Consider the following 13,153-nt stretch of genomic DNA (forward strand, 5'->3'; position numbering starts at 1 on the left):
TTCGTTTAAATATCCAAAATTAATTTTAAATTTGTTTGGCAGTGTAATTGCGGTTGCTTTTGAAATAACTTTTTATGCTAAAATGTATACCAATGATATTTTTTTTATTATTTTAAAATTATTTTTGACATTAGCACATCAAAATAATTTGAAAACACTAAAAATATTACTTTAAAGTTAATAAAAAAATTAAAAAAAATTTAAATTTTATCAAAAATATTTTTGAAATATAAAAATAAAAAGACCAATACCGTTTAGTTATTATCTTTAAATTAAAAAATAACAAAGATAATACTAAAAACATGTTCTTTATCGTTCATGTTTTGATAAGATATAAATTTATTTTAGATTATCATGTTCATTTTCATCAATCCGATTAAATACATTTAAGATTTATTTTTTATATTCTAAACATTAGTCAAATATAATTTTTTTATTATTATTATTACAAGATACTCCTTTTACATAATGGTTTCGTCATCGATCATGTAATTTGTACTTGTTTATCATGGGTCAACAAATAATACTCTAGTGCGTGTCGTTTCTTGGACAATTAGCAATATTAATCTCCAAATGGGAGGATGATGACACACTAATTTCAAATTGCAAAGCCTCTGATACTTGTCGTTTTAAAGTCTTGAGAACACAGCTGTCATAATCAATGAACCCTATAGGGCCTACGTGTCCAGACCCTCATGTTAATAAATCATGACGCAACAATCCACCCCGACAAAATTAGAAGCATAAATTCCTTACTGGACATTTTCGTAAGGATGCGAAATCCAAGGACACTTTTGGGTGGCCTGCCATTTAAGGTTGGGTTTGGCACAACCACCTTTTATTTTTATTTTTAAATTTTTTTAAAAATATTTTTAATTAAAAAGATATTATTAAATTATTATTTTTATGTGTTTTTAATGGTTTTAATGTGTTGATATCAAAGATAAAAAAATTTTAAAAAATTATTTTAATATATTTTTAAGTGAAAAGTTATTTTAAAAAATAATTTTAAGTGAGTATAATTTTTAAGAATAATTTTGAATTTTATTTTTTTTCATTGCCAATTTTGAGTGAGTATAATTTCTAACATTATACCGCAATTAATTTTTATATTTGAACTACACCTCCACATTTTTTTTTTTCTTTCTTTAAGTTTTCACATTTAAGTGTTTATTTAATATTGAGGTGTAGCTTTTTTTTAATATTTTTTTATTTAAAAATATATTAAAATAAGATTTTTTTTTATATTTTTTTTATTTTAAATATTTGCACATTAAAATGATAAAAAATACTAAAAAACAATATATCAATTTAATTTTTTTTCAAGATAAGTTTATTTTTTAAAAATATCTAAAAACAGAAGTTACCATATTTCTAAACAAGGCCTAAAAGTATTATTGAATAAAGTTTTTATGTGCGGAGATAAAGTTATTTGTTTGTTAGATTATTCTTTTTTTATTTTTACAAACCACCCATGTCTAGAGCATTTATTCAAAATAATTTCTGTTTTATAGCCTCCAACTAGATAGGAATAAAATTTAAATAATTGAATATTAAAATTGTATTTATCTTCCAAAAAAAAAAAAAAAACGAATATATTTTCATTCTAGAGGACACATATCCCTTCTAAAATTCTTACCAAATACAAAAAAAGTTAAAATATGAAAAGACAAAACAGGCTATAATACACTAAGGATGAGGTTAATGAGAATTTAACTTACACAATCTTATCCAAGGTTTGCGAGGGTAGTTTGGTCAGAAGAAGCACATCAACTATTAAAAAAAAAAAACAAATTATTTTCCTGCACTCGAATCCCAAAGGCGCGTTTCTGGGAGACTTTCCTGGGGCATGCCCCAACACCTAGAGAAAGGTGGGCGTAGTGCAAAACGGCAACGCACGCAATTGCTATGTATTTTAAAATTAAAATACCCAAAAAATAACAAAAGAGAAAAACTCCGTCTTTACTCTCTCCCTCTCTCTCCCTCTCTCACACACGCAGTACAATATCAAACAGTGCTTAGACATTTCTCTGTACCGTGTTTCTACTGGAAGCAGATCGTATCTGCCGGCCTGCTGCTCTTTTTCCTTGCATTCTGTAGATTCCCTTCTCTCTCTCTCTCTCTCTCTCTCAATATCATTACAACCTCATTTTTCTCTTTTCACGCAAAAAAAAAAAAACTCTCCAATGGTTTCCTTTTCTCTGCCAAAGAAACAAACAGGTGTTAAACATTTTGAACAAGTCAAAAAATGTTAGGAAAACTTGTTGGCTTTCTATTAAGAATGTGTCTTTTTTTCATTTCTGATCTGGGATTTTGAGTTTTTCTTTCTTTTCAACCAAACAGATTGTAAATGTGTTATGTGTATCCGTTTTTAATGTAGTTGGATTAATATATGACTAGAAAGTTTGTGTAATCAAAAAAAGATATTGAATAGCTTAAAGATGCTGTCTTTTTTGAGTAAGTCTTTGGTGGTAATACAATACAGATTAGACTGAGTTCATTTTTTACGTTTACAAGCATGACTCAAGTTTTTTTTTTTTTTTGTTCTTTTTCTTATTAATGATTCTCGTTACCAAAATCCCATCTCAATTATCTGATTTAAGACCAGAATTTAATGTGTGCTTATTAGCGTTTCTTACTTCTCTTTTTCTTCGAATTCTACCTTTGAATGTTCCTTTTTTGAACTTCTTTTATAAAGTCAGAATGGTGGGTTCTTCTTCTTCTTCTTCTTCTTTTTTTGTTTTTTTTTTTCTCGGCTTTACTTTTTTAGTGAATGATTCTGTGTTAATGAAGGTTAATTAAGGATAAAACTGTGTTACAATGTAGACTTTTCTGTCTGAATGCAAATTTGTTGTTTACTTTGTCCGTTTTAACAGTTCAATACTAATCTGCAGATTGACTTTTATTGCCCTTTAAATAGAATTTTAAATTTGACCATATTGATGATTTTCTAGTATATGAATTTTATGGCCAGATTTATGTCATATTCAAGAATTTGTTAACTACCGATGTATCTATTGAATTTGTGTGTATATTGCTTTGTTTGACTTCTAGTTATAAGATGCAAAGTGGCTTGGTTTTGACATTGACCAAGATTTTCTATTGTTGCAGTTGTATCAATGGATTGGAGGATTCAATAGCGAATAGTGAAATAGAACACAAAAATGAAGGGGGAATCGTCAGGATTGATTATTGGGATTTCGATAGGGGTGGTGATTGGAGTGCTTTTGGCCATTCTTGCTCTGTTTTGTTTTAGGTACCATAGAAAGCTATCGCAGATTGGGAATAGCAGTTCAAGGAGGGCAGCGACTATCCCTATCCGGGCTAATGGTGCAGATGCATGCACTATTATGTCTGACTCGACCATTGGTCCGGATTCACCTTCGAAAGCAGGAAGAAATGGTGTGTCCTTGTGGCTTGAAGGATTTAAGAGGAGTAGCGTGGGTTCAGTTTCTGGGATACCTGTGTATTCTTACAAGTATGTTTTTCACTAATCTATTTCAGTAATGACTTTATCTGTTGATTTTGAATGAAATTGCTTTTTTCTTTATCTGTTGATTTTGAATGAAATTGCTTTTTTCTTTTCATAGGAGTGATGACGCTGATTGCAACTAACTGGCCTGCTTGTAATTATTTTGATTTTAGAGTTTATTATCTGTATCTTGACTTCAGCACATGTAGAAGGTCATTTGATGCATGGAACAATTGATGATGGTGAATGGATAACTGTGCTTTCAAATTTAGAATCTTCAAAATGATCTTCGTTGAAGTTGAACTATTACTGCAAATAGCTGATTTTTGGTGTCTAAGCTAGAAGGAAAAACTGCTAGAGCTTTTTAATTTCAGAATGGGTTTAACACCAGATGATTAATCTCTCTTAGTTTATAATTCTTCTATTTCATTAGTTTCGTGTTTAAAATTTTGTTCCTCGTGTTCTTTTTGAAGGGATCTACAAAAGGCAACCTATAATTTTACAACACTAATTGGACAAGGAGCATTTGGTCCTGTTTATAAAGCTCAAATGACAACTGGTGAGACTGTTGCTGTTAAAGTTCTTGCAACTGATTCAAAGCAAGGGGAGAAGGAATTTCAGACGGAGGTATTGTTGGTTACAATTTCACATTCATACTTGTATTGGTTGTTTACTATAACTACAAGTTGCAAGTGGCATGTGTCTTATACATTGATGCATATGTTTATTATATTAATCCTCACTTAAGATTTGAAAACTGGCACAAACATGTCTTGAACAGAACTGGATCTGGCTTCTGAATCAGTGTCTTTAACTGGTTGTTTAAGGTCTGACTACATTTATTTTCCCATTTGTTTTACTTGTAATGGTATGCCAGTCAACAGATGAGGAAGTTATCAATAAAGTTTTGTAACAAGCGGAAAGAGAAGTTAATAAGATGAACATTAAGGAAAGAGCTGCATGCACAACTGGTGAAAATAAGCTACTCTGCTTTGCACATGAATTGTGGACAGAAGTTTTGGAGTTTGATGAATTCAATACATTGAGCCAATTATATGAATTATGTTCAGTTTAGGAAAAAAGATGTACCCAGATCATAATTAAGAAATTCTTTGCTCTGCTGAACAATTATTCCTGTTCTGTCCCTGGTGCGCAAATGTGCAATGTGTTACTGTTTCATGCAATTAATTCTCTTGTGTTGTAACTGTTGTTTTTGCATTCCATATTGTTCATTGCTTTTAACGTTTTAAATTTGTTTTAAATATATTCAGGTTATGCTATTGGGAAGGCTGCATCACAGAAACCTTGTGAATTTGGTTGGATATTGTGCAGAAAAGGGCCAGCATATGCTTATATATGTCTATATGAGTAAAGGCAGTTTGGCTTCTCATTTATACCGTAAGTTGGCTTCCCTTTTGTGTATGGAAGAATACACACGTACACACTTTCTGGTAACTGTAGTTTGATAGGCAGCTTGTGTGTCAGATTGCAAGTAAATAGTTTCTCTTTGACTGGCCCTCGATTCTCACAGGAATCAGAGTTTGCCTCACTTGTAAACCTCTTGCGTGAAAAAAGCTAGAAATTGAAAATTGTGTCGCTGGGAAAGTTTTAGGTTGTGGCTTTTTTGTAGCTGTCTGTTAATAATGAGCAAGAACCACCATTGATAGATTTTATAATGGAGATTGTGAAAAATAACATGGATTTCTTCTTCATGCAGGAGAAGACATCAAACATTTGAGCTGGGATTTGAGGGTACATATTGCTTTAGATGTAGCAAGGGGCTTGGAGTATCTTCATGATGGGGTAAACTTCCTTTTTTATGTGAGCTAATGTGAGTGCACATGTGCATGCATGTCCTCCATAGTAATCAAACTCCTTTATTATTTTATCCTTAAGAAATTTACTATTTTTTATTTATTATGCTGCAGGCAGTTCCACCTGTAATTCACCGGGACATTAAATCTTCCAACATTCTGTTGGATCACTGCATGAAAGCCAGGGTATATCTATTGTGTATTATAAGAACTTTGATTCATGAGAAGTTACAGTAAATTTTCATTTGATGTCTTCCTTTCATTTACGAAAAAATTAGCTTTTCTTCTTTCAATAAGTGTTAGTTTCTCATGTTAATTTCATACTCCTGTTCATGCTGGTTCAATTAGGTAGCTGATTTTGGGCTTTCAAGAGAAGAGATGGTTGACAGACATGCAGCTAATATAAGAGGAACTTTTGGGTATCTCGATCCTGAATATGTATCTTCAGGAACCTTCACAAAAAAAAGTGATGTCTACAGCTATGGAGTGTTGCTTTTTGAACTTATAGCTGGCAGAAATCCTCAACAAGGTCTTATGGAATATGTTGAACTTGTAAGTCTCTACAACTCTTTCTCAACAGGATGGTTAACTTCAAATGGAACAAACAAATTGTTTGTGAAAATTCAAATGGTTTTTCCATATAATATATCTAGTCTGACATTCATCACTGGATATTGCTGATGTATGCACAAACTATGCCCTCGTGACGGAGACTAAGAATACTTCAATAAAGGCAATGATTGATCAAGTGGATGTTCTACATCATGAACAGTTTTCAATTATCCTCGTATAACCCCCATCAGTGCATTTCAGAACAACTGAAAAGTGTCAACGAATTAAAATGGATGTTCTAAGCTATTCTAAAAATCGGGTCTGCATTGTTGTGGTATGTTCTTGATTGAAAAGAGAGATTATATTAGCTTCTGTTGGTCTAGTGGATATCTGTACGAGTCATTTTTTTTATTCTTAGTTTGAAATTGTTTTTCCAATACGATGAACAGGCAGCAATGAATACTGAGGGGAAAGTTGGGTGGGAGGAAATAGTGGATTCACGTCTGGATGGGAAATATGAAGTTCAAGAACTTAACGAGGTGGCAGCTCTAGCATACAAATGCGTCAACCGTGCCCCGAGAAAACGGCCTTCAATGCGAGACATTGTGCAAGTTCTTTCCAGGATCCTCAAATTGAGGCACAATAAGAAGCATCACAAGAAATCCCTTTCTGCTGCCACAGCAGATGAAGTTTCCATCGATATGGATCAACAAGAAATCAGAACTCCCGTCTCTGATCGCCACCGGAGAGAGGAGTCGGTTGACAGTGCTGACACTTGTGAAGTATAGATGACTGTTTACAAAATCAGTTCATTTGGGACAGTCCTTGGTTTTGGTTCGTGGTTTATACATGCAGTTCAAAAGTAGCTAGGCAAGCAGATTTGTTGCAGTTCTGTTTCGTTTTTTTTTATTTTTATTTTTTGCCTGAGTGGGTTCGAAGTGCAGAGGATCAGTTCAGTTTGTTTATAGTTTTTTTTTTGTTCTTGTTTGTAACATAACTAGGTCCTTTTCTTTCACTTTCACTTTGGTAAAATGACATATCCCTGATTTTGTACATGAATGCTTTGAATCATGAAGGAAAATGGAAGGAAAATTACACATTTTTTTACCTTTTTCCTGCAACTGTATTTTCACTATCTCCCTTCAAATTGTCAATGTCATGTTATGAAATGCACTTAGTGTTACCATATATAATCTTAGGAATTTTTACAATTTAGGACTTTGTCAAATTAGCTATTAAGATTATCTTACCATGTATAAATAAATGCTGAATTGTAGGAATTAATTAGACTTCTTGTATAGCAAAACCTTCTATGTACAGGGCAACAAAGGGAGGAATAAATACACAGCAAAAGAGAGACAGACGACTGATAGCTTTTTTATAAACAGTATATAAAAACTCTCTTGGTATTCTCAATTTCTAGGTATATTAACACTTAGATCATACTCAGCAATAGTAAATTATCCTTAAACAATATACAAAAACACAAAATCCATACAAATATTTAATTGGAAAAAATAACTCTTAAAATGGAAAAAATAAATTTTAAAAGGGATATTTTTTAAAACAAAGTTTTTAAATCTAACTCATTACTCGGCCTAGGATTCAAGTCACAAATTAGATGGGTTAACTTGAATTAGCCTAATCAATCCAAAATGGTATTCTTTTAATATATATTTTTTAAATGTTAAAATAACATTGTTTTGAAAAAAATCCAATCAGGTTTTACTAGATCAACTAGGTTATGAATTAACTCGTCAATTAAACAAAATTAGCTACTATATAACTTTTTTTCAAATCCATCTCGACTAGTGGATCGGGTTTCGTAACACTACTATATAGATGGTCTGCGCTGCGTTGTGTGAGTTAAATTTTTTTTTAAAGTAAAAAAAATAAGTCTAAGTAAAGACAATTCAAGTAAATTCAAATTAACTTTACTAACACGTGACATGAAATATGAAATCAAAATAACTTTAAAAAAAAAAATTGCAAAGCTCAAGGTCTATTAACCGAATGCCAAAGAATGAAAAAAAAAAAATTAAAAAAAATATAACATTAAAGAAGAAAGCTTGAGTCAACTCACTACTTAACTAACCCATGACTTATGAAGATTGAGATTGAGATAAAAAAAAAAAAAAAAAAGAATTTCAAAAGATCCAATAAAAAAAAAAACCAAAGTTAAATAAAAAAAAACATAAAAAAATTGAGCTCATCCGAGTTAAATTTAATTACATGCTCTCAAAATAACCTAATAGAAAAAAAAAAAAAAAAAACAAAGATTAAGGACCAATAATTTAATGCTAAATAATAAAATTAAAAAAAATCAATTTCATAAAAAAAAAAAAAAACACGAGTCAATTTCATCAATTTGTGTGTTGCATGTGTTAATAATTTTTTTTTAATATTTAATTCTTTAAAAATACAAAATAAAACCTTACTAAATCCAATATAAAAGGACTAAAATTCCTTTCGAAACTAACCTTGGATTTTTTTTTTAATTCAAGAATAATTCTATAATTTAAAGATAAAGAAGCCTTTATGTGTATGTTTTTTTTTTCAAGAGTATGATTGTAACTTTAATGTGTTAAAAAAGGTTTATAACCAAAGCTTAACTTTTTTTTTAAAAGATAAAATAGTCATTTTTATTATAATAAAAAAAAAGGTTTCATGACCAATTTATCCCTAATTAATTTTACAATGACCAATGAATGTTATTTAAGAAATGATTTTACCTCAATTATAAATGTCAATAAGTAACCTATTTGTTTTATATTTTAAAAGCACTTTTAAAAAAAATTTAAATTTTATTTTATTATTTTATTTATTTTAAATTAATATTTTTAATGTTTTCAAATCATTTTAATATGCTGATATCAAAAATAATTTTTAAAAATTAAAAAAATATTATTTTAAATATATTTTTAAATAAAAAACATTTTAAAAAATAACCACAAACAAACTCTCAAATACCCTAAATTTTTGTTCAAAGATGTAAGTATTATTTTAATGTTTTATGGCTCTAGCTATAGCTACAGTGTTTTATAGATGACTTTTATTTTATTTTATTTAAAAGTTCAAACCAAACAGAAATAGGAAACTATATATATATATATATATATATATATATATATAAGCAAGTTTACTTTATAGGCCCAAGAAAGCCATAATTTCATTACGAGAACTTAAAACGTCGTCGTTCATTAGACAGGCATCACCTGCACAAAAAACACACACTCTCTTTCATTATCCATTCATTATCAAAAACTCAAAAGGCCATAGTGTGACAAAGAAGTAGCAGAAGAAGAAGAAGCAGAGAAGAAATGGCAGCGATGGCTGCACTTCAAAGCTCAATGGCCACTCTTTCACTTTCCTCCTCCAACTCTTTCTTTGGCCAACGCCTATCACTTCCTTCTCTCTCCCTTCCACAAGTACGCTTTTATCTTCTATATATATCATGCTCTTGAATTTCATAATTTCTTGGTTATTTATATTTTATGCATGAAATCTTAAAGAGATTTTCTTTAGCGCAGAATTTGCTTCTTTGTTTGCTATACTAAAATGGGTTTTGCTTAAAATGGAGTTTAATTGCTCGTTTAGTAGTTGGTTAAGAACTTCATAGCCAAAACCTATCAATTTGTTGTGATTTTTGTCTGAAACTACATTTTTTATTTTATTTTGGAATGTTGATGGTAATTTCCACATGAATTTGGCAAAAGTGAAAAAAAATTGAAGTTATGATTACTGTTTTTGTTTCTCGGTATTGAAATGTTTGGGCTCTTTGTTGATATATAATTATTACTGTATTAGCACAAATTCATGTTCTTTTCCTGTATTAGCAACACTAGGATGTGAGATATTTATAGAAGAAGATGGTGGCCAGTGAAATTTTTGAACTTTTGGTAGCTTGACAATAGGTGCTGGTAAGATTATGAATATTAGCTTTTTGTGTTTTGTGTTTGTCTGTTGATAAGCTGTGTCCTGTTTATATGATTGCAATCTTACAATTAATTTCTACTTCGCTAGAGTGATGATTTCCAATGTTTTACATGTCTGGGGAATAAATGAGGTTGGCAGTCAAGTAAATTTGTAAACTTGGTCTCTGTCACAGCTTCGTTCAATGCATTACATTTATTTGTTTGTATTTGTATAATTAACTCTGCGAGTTCATTTTTTCATACAATAAGATAGCTTCAATGTTGTTTTGTGATGTGCTAACTGCTAGAAATTAGTATTCCTTTCATGTCATCAAACTTGTAGATTGCTGTTTTATTTACTGTAATATACCAAATTTCGATGATACCTGCCACAGTCACTTGATAGATCGTTCTGCTTGGTTTACATTCAGGTCAAGTCACCAGAGAAGCCATGTCTCATTGTTATGAAGGTAAGCGTCGCAAGCCCTCTCATCTTACTTTCCCCTTTCATTCCACTCTCTTTTCACTTACAGTTTGCTTGGGAAAAAATTGTCATAGGAGGGGAGGGGAGGGGATGGAAAAAGTTTTGCCTTGCCTTGGACAAGTAAGAAAGGGACTGGAGGAGAAATAAATTTTCTTCGTTTAGATAGATGAATGAAATTTAATAAATAATAAATATCATTAATACCCTTTTAATTGGAGGTAGAGGATGAAGTGATAAATAAGATTGGAAAGGTTTATTTGTTAAAAGAAATAAGTTTAAAAACCAACCTCCATTCCCCTTCCCCTCCATCAAATTTTGTTCTTCCCAAACAAGATTAAGATGCCATTAACCTCCCTCCCCTCCCTCCATTCACCTCTTTCCCAAACAAACTGTAATGAAATGAGCAAATTTGAAGTATGCATTACAAGAAAAAGAAAATATAAAATCCAGCAAAGAGATATTTGTATGCATACCGTGTGTAACTAATTTAGATAAAATACATTTTTCAGAGTTTACTTGTGTAAACAGCGTGTGTTTCATTGATTTGTCTGCCATTGGCGCTGCCATAGATGGTTATGCTATTGTACTAGGCTAAAGCAAGAGAAAAGCCTTTGACTGTTTTATTGCCTTATACCCAAATTAGTTGCTGCCTCCATGAATTTTGAGCAGTAACTCCACTAATGAGCTCACTGTGGGCAACATAAAGGCTCATGTGTTAACTGTCTTCCCATGAGGATTCTGTATTGTGTTCATGGCAGAAACCAATTTTTGATACGTGCTCTTCCCTCTTACAGCTCAAGCGTTGGGAGCGGAAGGAATGTAAGGAAAACAGCCTTCCTGTTTTACACAAAATGCATGTTAAGGTAGGAGATACAATTCAAGTGATTGCCGGAGATGACAAGGGAAAAATTGGGGAGATTACTAAGATTTTTAGGCACAACAGCACTGTGGTAGTCAAAGAAATAAACCTGAAGACAAAGCATGTGAAGAGCAGAGAAGAGGGTGAACCTGGCCAGATTATAAAGGTTATTTTCAACCCAATTTTTGTTTCATGCATTCATCCATTTTTATTCTAGCAAGTATTTTTACTCCAAGTTATTCTATCATTAGAAGCATGCAACTGACAGAATTACTTGCAGAGAATATCATGTTAGATATCTGCTCGACAAATATTCTTTCAGTAATTGCTTGCCATTACTCATTTCAGATTTGTCTAGTGTGGATAGGTTTGCAGAAAATTCAAGAAATTTCTGCCTTGCTAACTAATGCCTTGTTATCTTTACATTTTAGACTTTATACATGAATATTGTTGTTGCATGCTTTCTTTAATCACAAATGGACTTTTATGTTCCAGATTGAAGCACCTATTCACAGTTCAAATGTTATGCTTTATTCTAAAGAAAAGAACATTGCAAGCCGGGTGGGTCATAAAGTTCTTGATGATGGGAAGAAAGTTCGGTACCTCATAAAAACTGGGGAAATAATTGATAATGCGGAGAACTGGAAGAAAGTGAAAGAAGAGAGTAAGAAAACCGAAGTAGCTGCTACTACTACTTCATAGTTCATAGTAACACAACATATTACTTGGCAATTGATGCCATTTCTGAAACTCTAGATGTATTTCTGCCCTTGTTTTTTTCTTCACTGGTCCAATTATTTTGCCCTGTTCCTTTCTTGATTTCTATATTGCCGACTTTTGTTGTACCATTGGCTGTGTGGAAATGGATGTCAATTCTAGCCTGAACTTGCAAGTATTCTGTATTCTATCTTATTCAGTTCATGGATATAGAGCGTCTGCAACAACATTAATTTCCACTCACTAAAACTCAGTGTAGAGGACGGAATTTACAATTGGCCACACCATATTATGTTCACAGTTCATTCTGATGAATAGGAATGCATCTTCAGGTGCTGATGAAGCTTGTTTTCCCAAGAGTATTTTGCAGATCTTGTTTACTTTCTGTTGTACATAATTTCTAATAATAAGAAATTCTCATATTACTTGTTCAACTTTCTGAGTGTTTTGGAGTTGATACATTTCAGTTTTGGAGGCTCAAGTTATATGTGGCCGAGTCAGACTCTGTGGTCTTATATAAAATTACTTTGTCTTCATCCTTATCCCTGTTTGTCCTTTGAAAATTCAGCGGCAAAGTTCAAACAAGAGCTAGCAAATGAAAGCAGCCCTGGGAAAAGACCTTGGATTATTGACTAGAATTTACAGCCGCCAAAATCCCCAACGTATTTGAAAGTATGATTGCTTGCACAAGTTTATATGATTGATCCTTCGAATCAAAGAGATGTTCCAGACTTGTCAACTGCAGCCATGAAAGCCTTTGATTGAAGGATGATAACTTACCACTTGAACTTGGAGACTTCATTCCCAATCCTGAAATGAAATCTTTGCATTATATTTACCGATACTGAATTATTCAGGTTTAGTAGCTGTTAATTTTTATGTTTTTTAAAAAATAAAAAATATTTATAAAACAAACGCATTCTATATTATCACATTCTATATTATTAAACTAAATATATTTAGGGTGTATTTTAGATTGTGTAGCGACGATGATTTAAAATATTTTTTGTTTAGAAACATATTATAATAAAAATTATTTTATTTAAAAAAAATTATTTTTAACATTAAAATAATGAAAAAATATATAAAAATTTTATTTTAAATAAAAAAATTAAAAATTTTTAAAAATATAATTTAAACACACTAGTTACAATTGAAATGTACGATAGGCAGCATGTGAATCGTAAAAGAGAATCCAAGAATACTTGGCAATCGTTGCATCACACAGACAGCACATTCATTTCCTATCCATGACAAAATAAAAAAATAATAATTTATTTTTTGTTTGGATTCAAGAGTTTACTATGAAAAAAAAGGTGGGATTCCCAAGATAAATGAATA

The 13,153-nt window shown here is 31.2% G+C and overlaps 2 protein-coding genes across 5 annotated transcripts; both read left to right on the top strand.

Moving 5' to 3' along the window:
- The first annotated feature begins 1,936 nt into the window (after nucleotides 1–1,936).
- Nucleotides 1,937–6,945, top strand: LOC118063013 (calcium/calmodulin-regulated receptor-like kinase 1). Of its 4 annotated transcripts, none has more exons than XM_035076926.2 (8): nucleotides 1,937–2,096; nucleotides 3,112–3,478; nucleotides 3,946–4,099; nucleotides 4,744–4,870; nucleotides 5,190–5,275; nucleotides 5,401–5,472; nucleotides 5,635–5,838; nucleotides 6,288–6,945. In XM_035076926.2, the coding sequence occupies exons 2-8, from the start codon at nucleotides 3,165–3,167 to the stop codon at nucleotides 6,624–6,626; spliced, it is 1,296 nt and encodes a 431-aa protein (XP_034932817.1). In that variant the 5' UTR covers nucleotides 1,937–2,096; nucleotides 3,112–3,164; the 3' UTR covers nucleotides 6,627–6,945. The 4 variants fall into 4 exon arrangements, with proteins under 4 accessions (XP_034932817.1, XP_034932818.1, XP_034932819.1 ...); XM_035076927.2 differs by having other exon boundaries at nucleotides 2,083–2,220; XM_035076928.2 differs by lacking the exon at nucleotides 1,937–2,096 and adding an exon at nucleotides 2,276–2,457.
- A 2,128-nt stretch (nucleotides 6,946–9,073) lies between these two features.
- LOC118063012 (large ribosomal subunit protein uL24c) lies at nucleotides 9,074–11,980 on the top strand. The gene is made up of 4 exons (XM_035076925.2): nucleotides 9,074–9,266; nucleotides 10,184–10,222; nucleotides 11,031–11,261; nucleotides 11,591–11,980. The coding sequence occupies exons 1-4, from the start codon at nucleotides 9,159–9,161 to the stop codon at nucleotides 11,795–11,797; spliced, it is 585 nt and encodes a 194-aa protein (XP_034932816.1). The 5' UTR covers nucleotides 9,074–9,158; the 3' UTR covers nucleotides 11,798–11,980.
- Nucleotides 11,981–13,153: the final 1,173 nt, after the last annotated feature.

This window comes from Populus alba, chromosome 1, assembly GCF_005239225.2.
Source record: "Populus alba chromosome 1, ASM523922v2, whole genome shotgun sequence".
In the NCBI taxonomy this organism is placed as follows: domain Eukaryota; kingdom Viridiplantae; phylum Streptophyta; class Magnoliopsida; order Malpighiales; family Salicaceae; genus Populus; species Populus alba.